Source organism: Notamacropus eugenii, chromosome 3 (assembly GCF_028372415.1).
Source record: "Notamacropus eugenii isolate mMacEug1 chromosome 3, mMacEug1.pri_v2, whole genome shotgun sequence".
Lineage (NCBI taxonomy): Eukaryota > Metazoa > Chordata > Mammalia > Diprotodontia > Macropodidae > Notamacropus > Notamacropus eugenii.
In genome coordinates, this window is record NC_092874.1 from 4,911,556 (window position 1) to 4,927,680 (window position 16,125).

The window sequence follows — 16,125 nt, forward strand, 5'->3', positions numbered from 1 at the left end:
TCTGGGACACTGGGCAGGTCATGGAACTTCTTGGTGCCTGTGGCCTTTGCTCTACGATTGCAGTGCCCAGGCAGGCTGTCTGTAGATTGGCTGAGGGTTTCCCACTGGTGACATCTCGGATCTGGCTGCCCAAGCATTCACCTGCTGGGTGGTTCCTGGTGCGTTCCCGCCCCTTGCTCTCCCCCACTTGGCTTGGCTTTGTGCTTCTCTCCCCTGGGCTGTGGCCTCCTGCTCGCTTCTTCTCTGCCTCTCCTCCTGACCCAAACCCTCTTCAGGTCTTAGACATTCAGTCTGTGTTTGTTGCCAACCCCCTCCCCTAGGATGGCATCCCAGGGCATTTATCACACATTGAAGATTTCCTGGCTTCAGTTGGGTGTAATGATTGGGTGGTTTGTACCCTCCCCTCCTTTGCAGCGTGAGGGGGTGAAGAGTCATCATGACTGGCTTCAGTTCTTGCTTGTTTGAAAGCTGTGGTTTTGTGAAAGTGTTTCCCAGGGGTCAAGGTCGAGATAATGAAAGTACAAAGGTGGAAGCACTCTTGGTGGCCTCGTGAACTTCAAGACTTCCTTTCCTCCTGAGTCCTGGCCCCATTTTCCTCGTCCTGGGATCTTCCCTTTCTCTTTCAAGTCAGCAAGTAGTCAGCTCTTGGGAGAGGGTTAAGAAGAGGAGCCTGTAAAGCCAGTCATGGCAGCCCACCTGATGACTGCTGCGGTGAATGATTCTAAGGGTCTAACAGCACAGTGTGATGAGCTCTGTTCAGCAAGAAACTGGACATTGTTCAAGGAAATAAAGTGTGACGACCATAGCAGCATCCTTAAGCAAAGCATATCACTTAACATGTATACGTATCTCCTAACACTCAGTGTGTCATGGCACAGAGCGTATGTTGTTGCATCCCCAAAGTCGGGGGTCCCAGGCTAGGGTCTTCCCTGGCGTGATGCATCCTTAAGGGGTAGCAGAAAATACTGTACCATCCACCCCTATGTGACTATAAGAGCATCTCCTTCATTAATATACAGTATCCAAGTAAAGTCCTCTCTCATTTTGACTGGAGGCTGACTTCCACACCCCATGTTTCCTCTTCCATGGGCCAGCCGCTCTCAGCTCTTGCCTGAGTCCACAGACAGACAGCTCTCTACTCCTGTTCCTTGTCTCAACTCATGGGAACTGTTCCCCTCCTCACTCTTCCTGCTTCTGCCTGACAGCATCTTCTGTTTCTAGGAAAACAAAGCTTACTAGGGCTATAGCGATATTTATACACAGCACCATTATCTCAGATCACTCGTGAAGACCAAGAGACAGGACTTCTGTCTGAGGAATCCGCACAGACCAACAGACAGGACCCTGGACATCACAGACACTCTTTGTTAGGCCTCCCCCACAAGCACGTTCCCCTGGTCTGCTCACGCCTCCTTCTCTCTCTCAGCTCTACTTCTCTACTCTGTCCTCTTCCTCTCAGCAGTACAATGTATATACTGTTTCCAATCAAAGACTTGATTCACTCAAAGGCAAGACACAGAAAAATAGCCAAAAACCCTACTTTGCTTGCCATTGCAGAACCCCTTTAAAATGGTTCCTTTTGTGAGTTACCTTGTTTCTCACGTTCTAGGTTTCTCCTGTTCTCTTGGTTCTAGGCTGCTATGGCGTGGATGGAGAGAGCGACTCCATCATGAGCTCAGCTTCGGAAAACTCCACGGAGCCGTGGTTCTGTGATGCCTGTAAATGTGGGGTATCGCCCAGCTGTGAGCTATGTCCGAACCAGGATGGGATCTTCAAGGAGACAGACGCCGGCAGGTCAGTTTGAAGGCGCTGACCCCTCCCTCACCTGCTTTGGATTCCCAGTGTGGGGCAGTGTGATGCCAGAGGGGTTTGCATCCTCGCTGACCTGGATGTGCACATGGTCCTCTTTCTGTTCTTGATCTGAGAGCGCTGACACTCTTGAGCCCTGAACCTTCACAGGCTGTCAATCCTGTCTTTCCTCTAAGGAGCGTTTCTAGCTCAGCAGCCATTTTGCTTACTGTTTCATCTCCTTTTGAGATTCCACCACTGGATTTTAGATGCTGCTACGTCTTGGGGTACCTTTGGTCTAGAGAAGCCAGGACTGATTGGACCTTGGGCCAAAGCTGCCTCTGTTCCCTCAGGGTGTCGTCCAGGGCCCAGCGATAGCTCTGCAGCTTCGTGCCCTGAATAAATAGCTGCTGAAAATACAGAGGAAGCAGGATCTGCATGGGGGAACCTGCCTTGTCGCTTACCTGGCATTTCTCTCAAAGTCCTCTCATTTCTGCTTATGCTATGAGACTGAAAACCGTGCTAATAGTCATGTAGCTGATAAGCTGTGTTTGGACCAGAACTGGTCTGGCCTTCTGCACTCTCCATACTCTTTCTGTGATTGTGTCTCCTTTTGGCAAATTGTTGTACAGTCAGTCAGTCATTTTATTAGGTGTTGACTCTGTCCTGGACACTAGGATACAGAGAAAGGCAGTCCTCCCTCCTCCTTCCCCGCCATGGTCTTTGCCTACAAAGAGCTCATCTTCTGAGCAGTGGGATGGAGTGGGGATGGGCGCATCAGGCAAACAATGCAGGAGAAAGCAGAAATGATGAGCAGAGAAAGGGCTCTAGCCTTCACGTGGGCAGAGGGTTCACAGAAAGTGGGATTTAAGCTGGTGCATGAAGGAAGCTTGGGAAGCCAGGAAGCAGAGATGAGGAGGAAGCATATTCCAGGCAAGAGGGGCAGCTAGAGGATGCCAGGAATGGAGAGATGGCGTGTTGTGTGTGAAGAGCAGGAGGAGGTGGGAGTGAGGTGGGGACGGGACTGAAGAAACCGGGTCAGGGAGTGAGTGAGGTGGGACAAGACTGGAAAGAAGGGAAGGGACTGGAGACTGGAGACGAAGGACTTTGGGTGCTCTTGGCAGAGTGTTTTGTATGTGCTCCTAAAGGCGATAGGGAGCCATGGGAGATTATTGAGGAGGAGGAAGTGGTCAGATCCCCCACTTTAGGCAAATCACTTTTGTGACTAAATGGAGGGTGGACTGGAGCAGGGGGAGACTTGAGGCAGGGACTCCCCTCCTCCCCTCAGCAGCTATTGCCATAGGCTAGGTGTGAGGTGATGAGTCTGCACCAGGGTAGGGACAAGGCCAGAGAAGAGGGACTTATCCAAGGGCTATTTTGAAGGTTGAGTCAAAGTTGCAGAAATCACTCGTCATGATGTCTTTCAAAATTTCCTGCTCTCAAGAATCGTGAAGCCCAAGCCACTCAATATTGTAGTTCGCAATAGTGGATCCAAGGATGAGCTAAGTGGGTAGGATCTGCCCTCCTGAAGTTTCCCAGGCCAACCCACTGAGGGTTGCTGCCATCCCTCCTTCTGCCTCCGACTTGATGGGGGAGCATTCACCTTCGGGGTTGACCCTGCACCCTCTGACTCTCTTCCTGCCCACTTCTGAGGTGCACTCCTCAAGCTCCAGTACTGTTCTTGGCTAGGTTGTGCCCCTGCAAAAAAAAAAAAAGCAAACAACCTGGGGCTTCCCTCACTAGTCCTGGACGGGTCATGTGGCCCTAGAAGAACACAGGTCTCTGGAAGCTGGGGATGAGACTGCTCTCTTTGTGCTTCTCACAGCACCTGGTGTATAGTGGGCTTAATCAGTGCTTTTTCTTCCGGCAGTTATGCAAAAACACAATTTTTATTATCTAAACTAACCAGATTTCCTTCCCTTCTTTGACATTCTTGATGAGAACATCAATAGTTCACAGAAAATCATTGGACTGAATGGAAGCACCATTCCCTTTGTCTTATTCAACGCCGGTTCAGTTACGGTGTTCAGAACTGTAATCCAGCATTTCTCCGCCTCTTGGAGCTGTAGATTGTTGTGACTGAGCCCCGCAGCTGAGGTCTCTGGCAGGTGGCTGCCTGTGGGGAGGGGGCAGTGTTGCCTCCTAGTGTTGTATCACTGTTCTGTAGTGGGGAACCATAGGGGACCTTTGGGGTCTGGCGCAGAGTAGGAGCTTCACAAACGCTCGTAATCAGGTGATTGAAACTGTTCTTGTGTTTCCTGTTGGAATAAAATGCTGATTTCTTCCTTGGAACCTTGTATTAAAATGCACATGAATTTTAAGACACGGCTCTTCGCTAAACGAGCTCCTCGCTAGAACGTAAATTCTCCTCTTTTTGGTTTTGCTTTGTATGGTTTTCTTCCTGTTCTTTTCCTTTACATCTGTCATCATAGCTCGAAGCAAAGCGATGGTAGAGTAACAAGGAGGATTGTTCTTCGATTACCCAATTGGTCTCCATTACAAGGTTCTAGAGCCAGTAAGGCTTAGCAGATGAACAGACTAGCGCTGAGGCCCAGTAATGGCGAGAGCTGACGTCCCCTCTCCTGGGACCTTGCCTGCTGCCCATCCATTGCAGGGGCAGCTTTAGGCTGTTGTGCTTGTGTGACGTGGATGCCGACATTTTATGAAGGTCAGGAGGAAGCGGTCAGCCAATGGTTAGGTTGATGCTAGATAAAGTCCAGCAGTGCAGCTACCGCCATCACCACCATGGCCTTTAATACTGCAGGACAAAATGGGCCAATTAAATGGAGAAGCAACTGCTTGTTGGAGATACATATCTCTAAATTGAACTCAGCAGGATGCGTTTGGGAGGTTGTATTAGAGCAGCTATCCAGAAATCTCAAAATCAGAGCCTTGGATTTTCCCAAGAAAAGATAATTGTAAAGATGGTGACTGTTTTCCCCACTTGCCCCATTAAAATGGTTGATCTGATTCCTTTCAAGCCCAGCATGTGACCCAGAAGGCCCACCTCTAGAATGTTTGACATCTTGTCCAGGGCCATGACAGCTTTTTATTAGTGTGATCGTGAGGCTGAGGATGATGGGCACATGAGTATGTTTAGTTTTCATTTTGGTGAGCCTGTGAATATCTTCTGGATTGAATGTGATTGAAGGGTGCAGTCATCAGAAAGTTCAATTAGAAACGCTTGATTCACAAACACTTGAGTGTACTGTCATTCAGATTCAGCTCTCTTTTCTAAACCGCCCTGACCCCCCAAATCCCAGGACCACAAATTGTATCAGAAGCTGGTATGCTGAGCCTGTCTTGGCTGTTTCACTCAGTCTCTGCTCCCATGCTTTCCCACAAACCCTCCTGCCAGAACCTTGCTCTGCCTGCTCTGAAGAGGTCTCCACTCTTGCCTGTCTTGGGTATACTGTCTATATGTCCAACTTGCCTCTTCCTTCCTTGTTTCCTTCTCATGTCTGAGCCTTCACTGCATGTGATCTCAGCTTCAGGATTTCACCATCCAGGCACTTGGTGAGGTGGACAGGCCAGTCTCCTTTGATCTCTCCTGTGTTTTTCCATTGGCCTTTGGGTTGGGGTCATTTCGAGGGGGATAGTGCAGGGGGATTGGTAACCGGAGTTTCACAGTTTGCATCCTCACAGTCTCATTGATAGGCTTAGCCTTTTGTGCTGTCAGGCAGACAGGTGTATCACATGCTACTCTACAGTTTCCTGAGTTGTATCAGCCTTGTTTCTTGTCTTTCTCCACCTCAGAGCTTAGGCGTGGTTCTGGGCTCTTCTGCTCTCCTCTTTGTGACAGCAATTGAGCATTTGTTAAACATCTAGGAAACCATGAAGTTCCTTTTTTGTGGCTTTGTCCAGACCTCGTGTTTATTGATTGACAACTTTTGTAAACATGTGTCAGCTAGTTTGGTGTCTGCCAAGCTGGAGGGTAGAGTGTTCTGACATGACCACTCCGTCTGTGGGAACATTTGTCTCTTTCGGTTCATTTTTTGTTGTAATTTGGTTTTTGACATGTTTGGTGATTCCTAACTCTTTTCTTGATTCAAGCAGTTGGAAAAATACGCTTTCAACATGTTCTAAGCTTCCTGAGTCGTCTGTGGGCCTTTGTGGTCTTTCAGTTTGGAGTTCTCTCCATCCTCTTCCATGAGCATCACATAGTAGTGACAGTATCGTTGCATGAGTGAAGACTTTGAAGGGTCCATCATGAGGGACAAACCCACCCTCCAGCCAATACAGTGGAGGGTAAAGGTCAGGGCTACTCTGTCTTTCCCTTTCAAATGACCTTTCCTGTACCCCGTATCAGTCTTGGGTGTGCCTAATTCTTGGCACATTGTCTTCCCTTTTGGAAGATCAGCGCAGTGCTTGGCACAGAGTACGTACTTAACTAACACTTGTTGACTGATGGACAGACTGATTCTGCTGGTTGGCCAATACCATTTCCTCCAGCAGGTTCCATTTTATATATACATATATGTGCATATAGTATATATAGCATCTGTAATACTAGACATATGTATTTGAGGTGTTATACATATAAAGGAAATAAAAATGAAGAGGTGAAAAGCAAAGATTTTTTAAAATGATGGATCACAACCTCTTCCCACCTGGTTAGTCACTCTAAGAAGGACACTGGTGATAAGTCAACAAGCATTTATAAAGTGCCTACTACATGCCAGGTGGAGCACTAAGCACTGACCATCTTATTAGAAACTTGGCAAGACTCTGGGATGGAGTTAAGCCCCATCACAGGGAGGCTGGTCTGACTGCTCAGGTCACACTGAGAAGGAGACTGCTTTGAAGATGGAGTCCCTCAGGTCAAGAGAAGAAAGATGTAGGGCCCTTCCCCTGTGCAGTCCTTGCCCTTAAGAAAGTCTGTTCCTGGAGTGGAAAAGAGTGGTTAACATCCACTCTTTTCTTGCTTAGGTTCCTTTGTGGTGAGCATTATGCAGCAGAATGACCACATAGTCCATGGACCTGTGGCTCTGGTAGAGCTCATTGTAACTGTCCAACTTCTTTCCATCAGATCTTCTCTTTGCATTCTAGTCTAGAGAGTAGGTCGGTAGGTCGAGTTCATTTGTCTGGTACTTGGCTGTGGATTTCATGTTGTGATTGCTGATGGTTCCTCTTTGTCCATAGCTTCCCAACCCTGATTCCTGATCCCCGGCCTTCTCTTGAGCTGCTCTCCCACTTGTGCTTTGCAAATACGGGATCCCGTAGTCTTGAGGGATGTTTTGAGACATTGTCATGACCTGGGGAAGAGCACCTCACCTTGGCCATGAGCCTCTACAGTCTGGTGGGCTGTCCCCCTGGGTTCTCGAAGGGCAGCTATATCGTATGGGGTGCAGACTGGTGACTTTGGGGGCATAGTACTTCAATGGGCCTTTTTTCCTGTGGCTCCTTCAACATTTATCATTTCCCTTTTTTTGTCAACTTTGCAGTCTGCTGGATGTGAGGTGGGACCTCAGATTTGTCCCTCCAGTTCAGGATTTCTTAGTCTTTTGTTGTGGTCCCCATTGGCAGTCTGGTAAACTTTATAGACCACCTTGTTAGATAAAAGTTTTTAAATGCGTAAAATGAAATACAGAGGATTATAAGGGAAACTACTTATATTAAAATAGCTGTGAAGATATTTTGCAGAACTGGTTTTTAGATCCTGCTTCTAATTATTAGTGATTTGGAGCATTATTTTTCCATATAGCAAACAATAGCAAGGAGATGTCCAGATCATGGCCTTTCCCACTCTGTTGGCCTGTCTTGCTTCTCAGCAGCTCTATTTCTTGAGCCTGTCATTTGTCTTGATCATGCTCTCACTTCCATCTTTCCCTCCATTATTTCCCCTCTCCCCCCTACACTCTTAGATTTCTTCCCTGGAGAGCCTCATCTCCATGTCCCCTAGTCCTTCCGTGCCTGCCTGCTTTCTCAGGAGGAGCACAGACACAAGAGAAGAAGCTGGGCCTTGTTGTGTGTGAACACTTCGAGGTCATAGGTAGCCACCCTTGGGGATGGAGGAGCAGCAGCTTTGGCCTCTATAGGTCTTGTCTTTAGGAATTGTTATCATGACTATATTAAAGTGACTCTTTTCCTTTGGTTTCCGTAGATAACATTAATAGCATGTGGGTGAAGGGGAGCTTATGTTAGTGATGTTTTTTGTAATATCAAGACCACATTTAGATAGACCACACCCTCCTGGAGGGAAAGGACTTTTGGTCCTTCGTGCCCTAGGGCACATAGTAGGCTTGTTGATGACCTCGTCAATAAATGCTGTCATATCCTCCCTTGTAGGTGGGTCCACATTGTCTGTGCCCTGTACGTCCCAGGAGTGGCTTTTGGGGATATCGACAAGCTGCGGCCTGTGACTCTTACAGAGATGAATTACTCTAAGTATGGGGCCAAGGTGAGATGAAGCTCTTAGAATGGTTTTTGTGTGATTTTCCAATGTGCTTTTTTGGGCATTATTTTGCATGTTATACTTTTATCCATCTGGAGCATGGAAGGGACTGTTTCTGCACAGTGCCTGGCATGTAGTTGGTGCTTATTGCCTGACTGAATAGCTGTCTAGGGCATATACACTATGACTTTTCCCAATTCCTATTCCTCCTGTGGGCATTCATGTATGTCCTTCTGATCTCTGCCTGTCAGCCCTTGCTCTCCCTTCAGGGAGGGCTCTCTTCTTTCTCCCATCTTCCTACAACAGTTTTCCTTTTGCTTTTAATTGGTTGCATTTCATAGCCCCAGGTCTCCTTTGTCCACATTTGATTTGTTTGAACATAGAGAGCAGACTCCTTGCCTCTTTGTGCTTCTGGAGATAGAGGAGGGCCTCTTTCCCAGGGAACTAGTGGTGTCCTTGGGTGGAATGGTGCTTTTTGGTTGTTGCGGAAGCTCTGTCATCCTCATCTGAAAGGAAGCATTGCCCATGCACACAAATCTCTGTTTTGTTTAAGTTGGAAAATTGTGGGAGTGACAGTCTATGAAATGTTGTAGATTGAGCAGTTTTCATTTGGTTCTGGATAGGAATGCAGCTTCTGTGAAGATCCCCGTTTTGCTAGAACTGGAGTGTGTATCAGCTGTGATGCAGGAATGTGCCGGGCCTATTTCCACGTAACCTGCGCCCAAAAGGAGGGTCTGCTTTCCGAGGCTGCTGCTGAGGAGGTAAGCTTAGCCTGGCTCAGGGGACAGTGGGAGTGATTCAAGTCATTTTCATGGTATCTGACCCTAGGCCTCTATTACATACCCCCAAGGTTGGCAGGTTGGATTTGCTGTGACATTGCCCCAGCTCACTCTGGAGCAGTGTTCAGTGCATTTTAAGAATATATTAACTCAATCTTTCTCTTTTTGTATTATTTTTCCAAAGCATTTACATAAAGCTTTCATTTGGGGGCAGTAGGGCCTGGTGGATAGGGAACTAGCCCCCAAAAATAACACAACGTTAACTGATAAATGCATTTAACAAGTACACAAAAAAATGAATAACGTAGATGAAGGGAACGGAACTAGGAAACCCAGTGACACAACTGTCACCTGCACTAAAAACAGGATTAAACCTCAGGCGCTGCTGTGGCGTAGGTCATGGAGTACTGGATTTTCATTCAGAAAGATCTGATTTTGAATTCTGCCTCTTATGCTTAGCAACTTTATGACTATGGGCAGACCCTTTAAACATCCTCAGCCTTCATTTTCTCATTTGTAAAATAAAAATACCGGCAGCATGTATCTCACAGGGTTGTCGCAATTCTCACATGACATAATGATTATAAATTACTTTGCAAACATCAGGAGCTCTCCTGTAAGTCTGTTAGAAGGGTTAAGAGTTTATAGGCAGAACTGTAACTTGTTTCATTAGTAGTTGAAATAAGAATAGATAGTTGAGGTTGATTTCATTCTCTTGGCAACATCAAGAGTAATAAGAAAAATTATTAAGAGGATAAATTTTAATGGTCTCAATTCTCCTATTAAAAGAGAATGGGTTACAGAATGGATCAAGAAAGAACATTGATTACTATGGGTGCTTGAAAGAAGTACGTGGAATAAAAAAAATAAAGCAATTAGGATTAGAGATTACTTAATAGTGTGGAGGATAAAAGGAATAGTGAGTGTCTGCCTGTTCTGATGTTGTATGCACTGAACACTGAAATTTATGGAAGAATTGTTCATAGTATTAGAGGAAGAAACAGATAAGCAATGTTACAATGATATAGTTGGGAACTTTAGTATTCCGTTATGTAAATATAAAATTAAAATAAAATAGATCCACAAGGAACTCCTAGATTGGTTGCTCACTGTACAGTTGAAATTACCATGGAAGAATGAAATGGGAGAAAAAGACGACATAATTTTCTACTGTGTAGAAATGTTCGACATTGAACACTTGCTAGGTCATGGGGAATCAATCCCTTTGTGACTTTCAGAGGACATGCTGTCTTTTAGATTACACTATGTGATAACATTAGGATGAGATTACAGTCACTGTGAAGAGGAATGATTAAAGGAATGATTAAAAAAGAATAAGTTGTAAAAGAATAAGAAAAACGGTAGTAATGTTTAAGTGAGAAATAACAATACCACATGTACAAATTTGTGCTTTGCAGCCATAACAATATGTAGAGGCCAATTTATATGGCCAAGGGCTTCCATTAATGAGAGCAAGCAGGAAAACACATGAATTAGGCTCGCACCTAAAGTGCAAACCAGTAGGCTGAAAGAATATAGAAAAGAGTAATCGTAAAGTTAAGAGCAAAAATAAATAGAATGTAAAATGAAAGAACATTTGAGTTGAATTGATCAATCTGGAAGTTCATCTGAAAAAATAAATCAAGAATATTAAAGAGGAATACCGCCCACAGCTATGTTCTGACAAATTAGGTAAATTAGAACGAATAGGTGCTTATCTACAAAAGCATGATTTACCCAAACTGACACAATGGGAAGTAATAATTTCTTCTTGGAGGAAGGAAAGTGAGTCATCAGAGAATTCCCCCACACAAAGACACATGCCCCAGATGGATTAACAGGTTAATGCTTTTGACCCTTCCATAAACAAATAATCCTTGTGTTGTGTAGAGCCTTTGTAAAGTATGGAGAAAGATGGAATGGAACCCATCTGAAGCAATGCCTTATGGATTTTAAAGCAGGACAAGGATAATGCCACAAAGATAGTTACAGCCCCTTTCCCCTAATTAGTGTGGAATGAAAAATAAAGACCTAGCAAAACCTATCAGACTTCTAAACACATTATTTACCATGAACAAGCAGAGCTTGGCTCAGTGTAGTGTATTGTGGAAACAAAAAACTCAAACCTCACATGATTAAATCATGAAGGATAGAAGGCATTTTTTTGGTGGAACTTAACATTCATTCATATTAAAACACTAAAAGAAATAGCAGTAGAATGCTACCTTTTCACCCTTTTTGTGTCCTGAATTCCTTTGGTGGTCAGTTTGAGTGGCGTGCTCGGAGTAGTGTTTTCAGAGGCCTAGAATAATGTACATGAAATTACACTGTAAACAAATTATATCAAATCATGGTTATCAAAGCATTAAAAATTCCAAGTTCAAGGACTCCAGGTTCAGAATCTTTGGGAGAGAGGGTTTCTTCACCATGATAACAAGTACCTACCTGACCCCAAGAGCCAGCATGCTGGCAGGGTCGCTCTTGTCAGAGATGAACGGCGCTAAAGTGCCCCAGTCATTACTTTTATTAACACAGCATTAGAAGTTTGTGACATTGCAGAAAAATAGGAACAAAGATATCAGAGGATGTTAATGTTGGAAACAAAGGTCAAGATGTGCTTATTTGCCACTGATGTGATAATGGGGCATCTAGAAAAACCCATTTATCTTCACCAGAAAATCAGTTGTGACAGTAAATAAGATCAAAGGTCCAGGGTATGAGCTTCATCCAGTAGTCTTAACTGCCTAGAAATAGGGTTCAGGAAATATCACTTTAAAAACCCCTTCCCAGAATGCAGATCATCCTAACTTCATGGTCTAGTGGTTCCCAAGGAAAAAGAATGCTGCTTTTGCCATCACCTTTCTCTTCCCCTTCAAGAAGAGACTAGTGTTCTCCTTTTCTATGACTTCCCCTTTTCCCTGTAAGGGAAATCTCAAGGCTTTCTTTCCTTGTCCTGCTGAGATTCTTGGTACAGGGAGTTCCCATATGCATGTGCCTTTCTCTTGTAATAAATCCAGTTGCAATGCATGTCTCATGACCCTATGATGTTGTTTTCAGTTAACAATCCAGTGGACCATACTGGCACAAGTCACCATCAAGGATGACTTATGTGGAGAGGCCCCAAGATCCCTCTCCCATGTACATGCATATCCTAGGGAGGGGGTGCCGCTTAGGGAACCCGAGCAGCTGGTATCCCCTTTACTGTCTCACTGGCCCTGAGCTCTCAGAGACCCAGAGGTGGCTGGCTTTGAAAGCTTTGGCCAGATTTCCCATGGTGGGTTTTGGGGAGTTTTTAGGCAAGATTTACCCTCGAGAAGGCATGGATTGGACAGTGGTCAGAGTCATTGAAAGGATCTCAGATCCCAGCGTTTTTCAGTAGATGGTAAGTGAGTTGAAACCTCAGCAGGGATTTTTCATCAGAAAGTAATTAAAAAAACTTCATCCTTCTTTCACACATGTGTGTACACACACACACACACACACACGTGCACACACACATACACGTACTCACTCACTCTTCTTTTTAATTCTGCACTCCCAGTCTCGTGAAATAGCCAGTTCTACAGACTCCAGGTCCAAGAAAGCCTTTTTGTTGTGATAGGGATTTAGAATCAATATTTCTCTTAGTGACTGGGCCACAGCTGATGAGGTTGGTAATCTTACCCCTCCCTAAAAATCTGCTTCACTCCCTGTTGACATTGCTGTTGAGCCAACCTCCTGAGAATACCCTAACTCACCTCCCTACCCTTTAGAAGCCAAGTCAGGTGCCACCTTCACCAAGTGCTCGTCTTGAGCATTGCCTTTCCTCCCCTCCCCACGCACTGGTGTGTCTTTTCCAAAGTTTGTGTCCTATCCCCTTAGATTGTAAGCATTTTGGGACTGTTCCTGCCTAGTGCCTGGAATGGCAGGTACTACAGAGATGCTTGCTTCCGTGTATTGGACTGTGATGGTGTTGGCTGCAATCACATGGGGCTGTGCCCACCTTGGTGATGGTGACTTTCTCACATGTGGTGTTCCCAGTTTTACACTCTACTTTGTATGTGCAAGTTTGTATGTACTTTTCTCTCCTGCCTTGTCAGGATGATGTCTTCTCCGCTGTCTCGGGACACATTGGTCAGTGTGTGGGAGCAAATCATCAGGCCACCTTTCCAAGAGATCTTACCCCTGGGGTCAAAGGCCTCTGGGGTGGTTCTTTGCTACGTATTTCAGTGATGGCCTCCCTCTGATAACATTTGTAAAGTGCTTATCACAGCATTGGGCGCATAGCAAACACCTAACAAAAGCTTACTCCTTCCCCTCCCATCTGGTGTCCAGGCCCCAGGAGCAGGAGGGGCTTCTTGGTGTCAGACAGGTAGTCTGGGTGGTGCATTTGGACAGGCTTGGGCTGGCTCTCAGATGTGTGACCCCCTTACCTCTCCCCTCCCCCGTGGTCAGTGCCTCATTTGTATCCACTTAGATAAATCAATCAGTGAACATTTGTTAAGTGCCTCCTGTCTGCCGTGGCACTGTGTTAGTGCTTTGGGTGTAGAAGTAGGCGAAACAGAGTCCCTGCTCTCAAGGAGGTCACAGTTTCATGGGGATTGTGTGTCACATTCAGAGACAGTATTGTCTCTCTCGCTTGGTAGAGTGTTAGGCTTTTTTCTTTGCCTCCTGAGCCCCTGGCACAGATTAGGTGCACATGAGGTGCTGAGTCAGTGTCTGTTGATTCGACAGGATTCTCCTTGTCCCGTCATCTCCTTTTTGTAATTGCTTTTTTTTCCTAAGCAACAACACATTGTATGCTTTAGCTGGGTAAAGTTAATGCTGCCTGAGCCAGTATAGCTGGCTCTTTATCTGCAGCAGAGGCATCAGGGGTTACCGAATTAGCCATGCCCACATTACCAGTCAGCTGAGGTCTCCCTGACTCCCAGGCTGGCTTGCTCCTCCTTGTGCTATGTGACTTCTTTTTGAGATAATATTCTTATAACAACATAGTCCTAAAAAACACCCCCATGATCCAAGGCCTTCCTAGACACATTCTACTTTGTCACCTTCCTGGGTAGGAGAGTCACACCTGACCTTGAACTTGATGTTCCCCTGTGATTGTTATGAAAAGAGAAATTATAAATAGAGAACAGGGTTAAGGAACAGTTGTTGGCCATGTTTTGGGTATGCGGCTCTGGGGCCGTTTACAGTTTAGTAGAATTATGGATCTGTTATAGTACGATGCCAACTGGTTTGGGAGAAGGCATCCTGTAGGTCAGTGGGCACAGTCTTGTCAGAATGGGGTGCAGAGGCCATCAGGGTCACTGCATTCAGGAAGTCGGAGTCGTCGGGATGGGCCGGGTCACACTAGACAGTTTTCTGGTCACCTGATCCAGACTTCCTGCCCTGCTAAGTGCTCTTGAGACATGATTCTTATTCCCAGACAGTGGACCTTACAGGGACTTGTAGACTGGACACTTGGAAGCCTGGTCTCTAGGCCTCTTCTCTAGCCAGGCCCTTCTCTTTGGAGACCTTGGCTAAAGCCTGGCTCAAGTGATCAAGGGACCCTGACATGTTATTGCTGCTGCCGCTTCTTGGTCCCCCTTTAATACAGAGCCCCTTTTTTTGGGGCGGGGGGGAAGGGCATAAAATCAAGAGATTCTTTGCACATCTGTGTATGTTTTTATACAATTAGCATGTAGGGCTTTTGATGAATTGCTGATGTACTAATGAGGGTTACTCATTTGTAGTGTCAACAGACAGTCACAGCATCACAAGACTTGTGAAAACCAGGTTTGTTACAAGAGAAATGAACCTGCATGTGGAGCCTAAAGGGTTCCCAGGCTTTACCCAGGCTTTTACTTTTATAATAGTTCAAAGGGAGATGGAGATATCAGGAAGGAGCATGACATGGGAGGGGAATGTGCCCGCAAAGATGGGAAAGCAAGATAAGACCCCTTTGCAAGGCGATGGCAAAAGCTGCCTTCTTTTCCCTTGGGAGCTGCCAAACTATGAAGATAGGGGGATCCGTTATCGGTAAAGGGCCCCCCTGCACAAGCATTGTCTCACTCTGGGTCCAGTGTTTCTGGAAAATATGGCAACTCAGAGTGGCAAGTGTAGGGCACCCTAAACAGTGGTAATAAGTGTTAAAATTAGGGGCTGCTTCATTTCAGCCTGGTTTCAGCTAGGAGTCATTTTACCTAATTAGCATATTTAGTTAAAGTAGTTCCTTAATTAAGGCAATTCATTTGTTTGTTATATTCCTATCTTATTTTCAGTTTTTCTAATGTATGGCAACCTAAAAAGGCTGTTCTTTATAGCCTGATTTATTAAATTGAATTTTTAAAAATTCCCGGCCATTTCTTACAGATAATGAAAGATGGGATTAAAAAAAAAAGTATCAGGGCCCTGAGTCTGTTTGACTGACAGCTTCCCCATTATTCCAGCACTTTGTAGCAGAAACGGGTATGTGGGGCTGTGTACATTATGTTAACATAATGGTTTTTGTAGCCAGTTGAATCTCCTGATAGAAGGCATGCTTTTCAGATGTGCCAAGGACGTCAGGACTGTAAAGTTAGCCAGTGCACAGGATGACTGAGCCAGATTTCCAAAGCTCTCAGCAGGCCAGAGTCACAGCTGGAATCCAGCACGAAGAAACAGCTGGGGAAAAGTTGGATTAAAAAAATCAACTCCCCTAGCCTGGAGTCCAGGGCTGAGGATGTAGCCAGGTCATTAATTCCTAGGAAAATAAGACCTGGGGTCATCGTGGGCTACGTAGTTATTACTATTTTTTAAATCAGCTTGTAACTGATGATTTTTCACAGTAACATAAGAAGTATTTAAGGCACATTCAGCTCAGTGGAAAGGCTCAGCAGATCGTTGATGGGTGGTGATGACAATGGGGGCCATCTGGTAGCTTCCTGTTTTATTTTTTCTTTTCAAAAATGTTTATGGTTTTTGTTTTTTTTTCACAACATGACTAATATGGAAATATCTTTTGCATGACTGCATGCATATAACCTGTATCAAATTGCTTGTGTTCTCATTGAGAGGGGACAGGAATGGGGGAGGGAGAGAACTCAGAATTCAAAATTTAAACCAAGAAGATTTGAAAATTTTTATATGTAGCTGGAAAAAAATAAATTTTTTAACAAAAGACAGTTACTGATCTGCACTGGTAGAATGCATCCCCTTGCCAGG

At 45.2% G+C, this 16,125-nt stretch overlaps 1 protein-coding gene across 6 annotated transcripts in view; it reads left to right on the top strand.

Annotated features, from left to right (window-relative positions):
• Positions 1-16,125, top strand: part of PHF14 (PHD finger protein 14) — a 169,898-nt gene that overhangs the window by 24,370 nt on the left and 129,403 nt on the right. For all 6 annotated transcript variants that reach the window (XR_011976477.1, XR_011976478.1, XM_072650791.1 and 3 more), the window contains exons 5-7: positions 1,635-1,794; positions 8,077-8,188; positions 8,806-8,943. Coding sequence is in view for 4 of the 6 variants with exons in the window: in XM_072650791.1 (XP_072506892.1) it covers positions 1,635-1,794; positions 8,077-8,188; positions 8,806-8,943 (410 nt within the window). In the remaining 2 variants the exon portion in view is untranslated. The remainder of the gene's footprint in view (positions 1-1,634; positions 1,795-8,076; positions 8,189-8,805; positions 8,944-16,125) is intronic.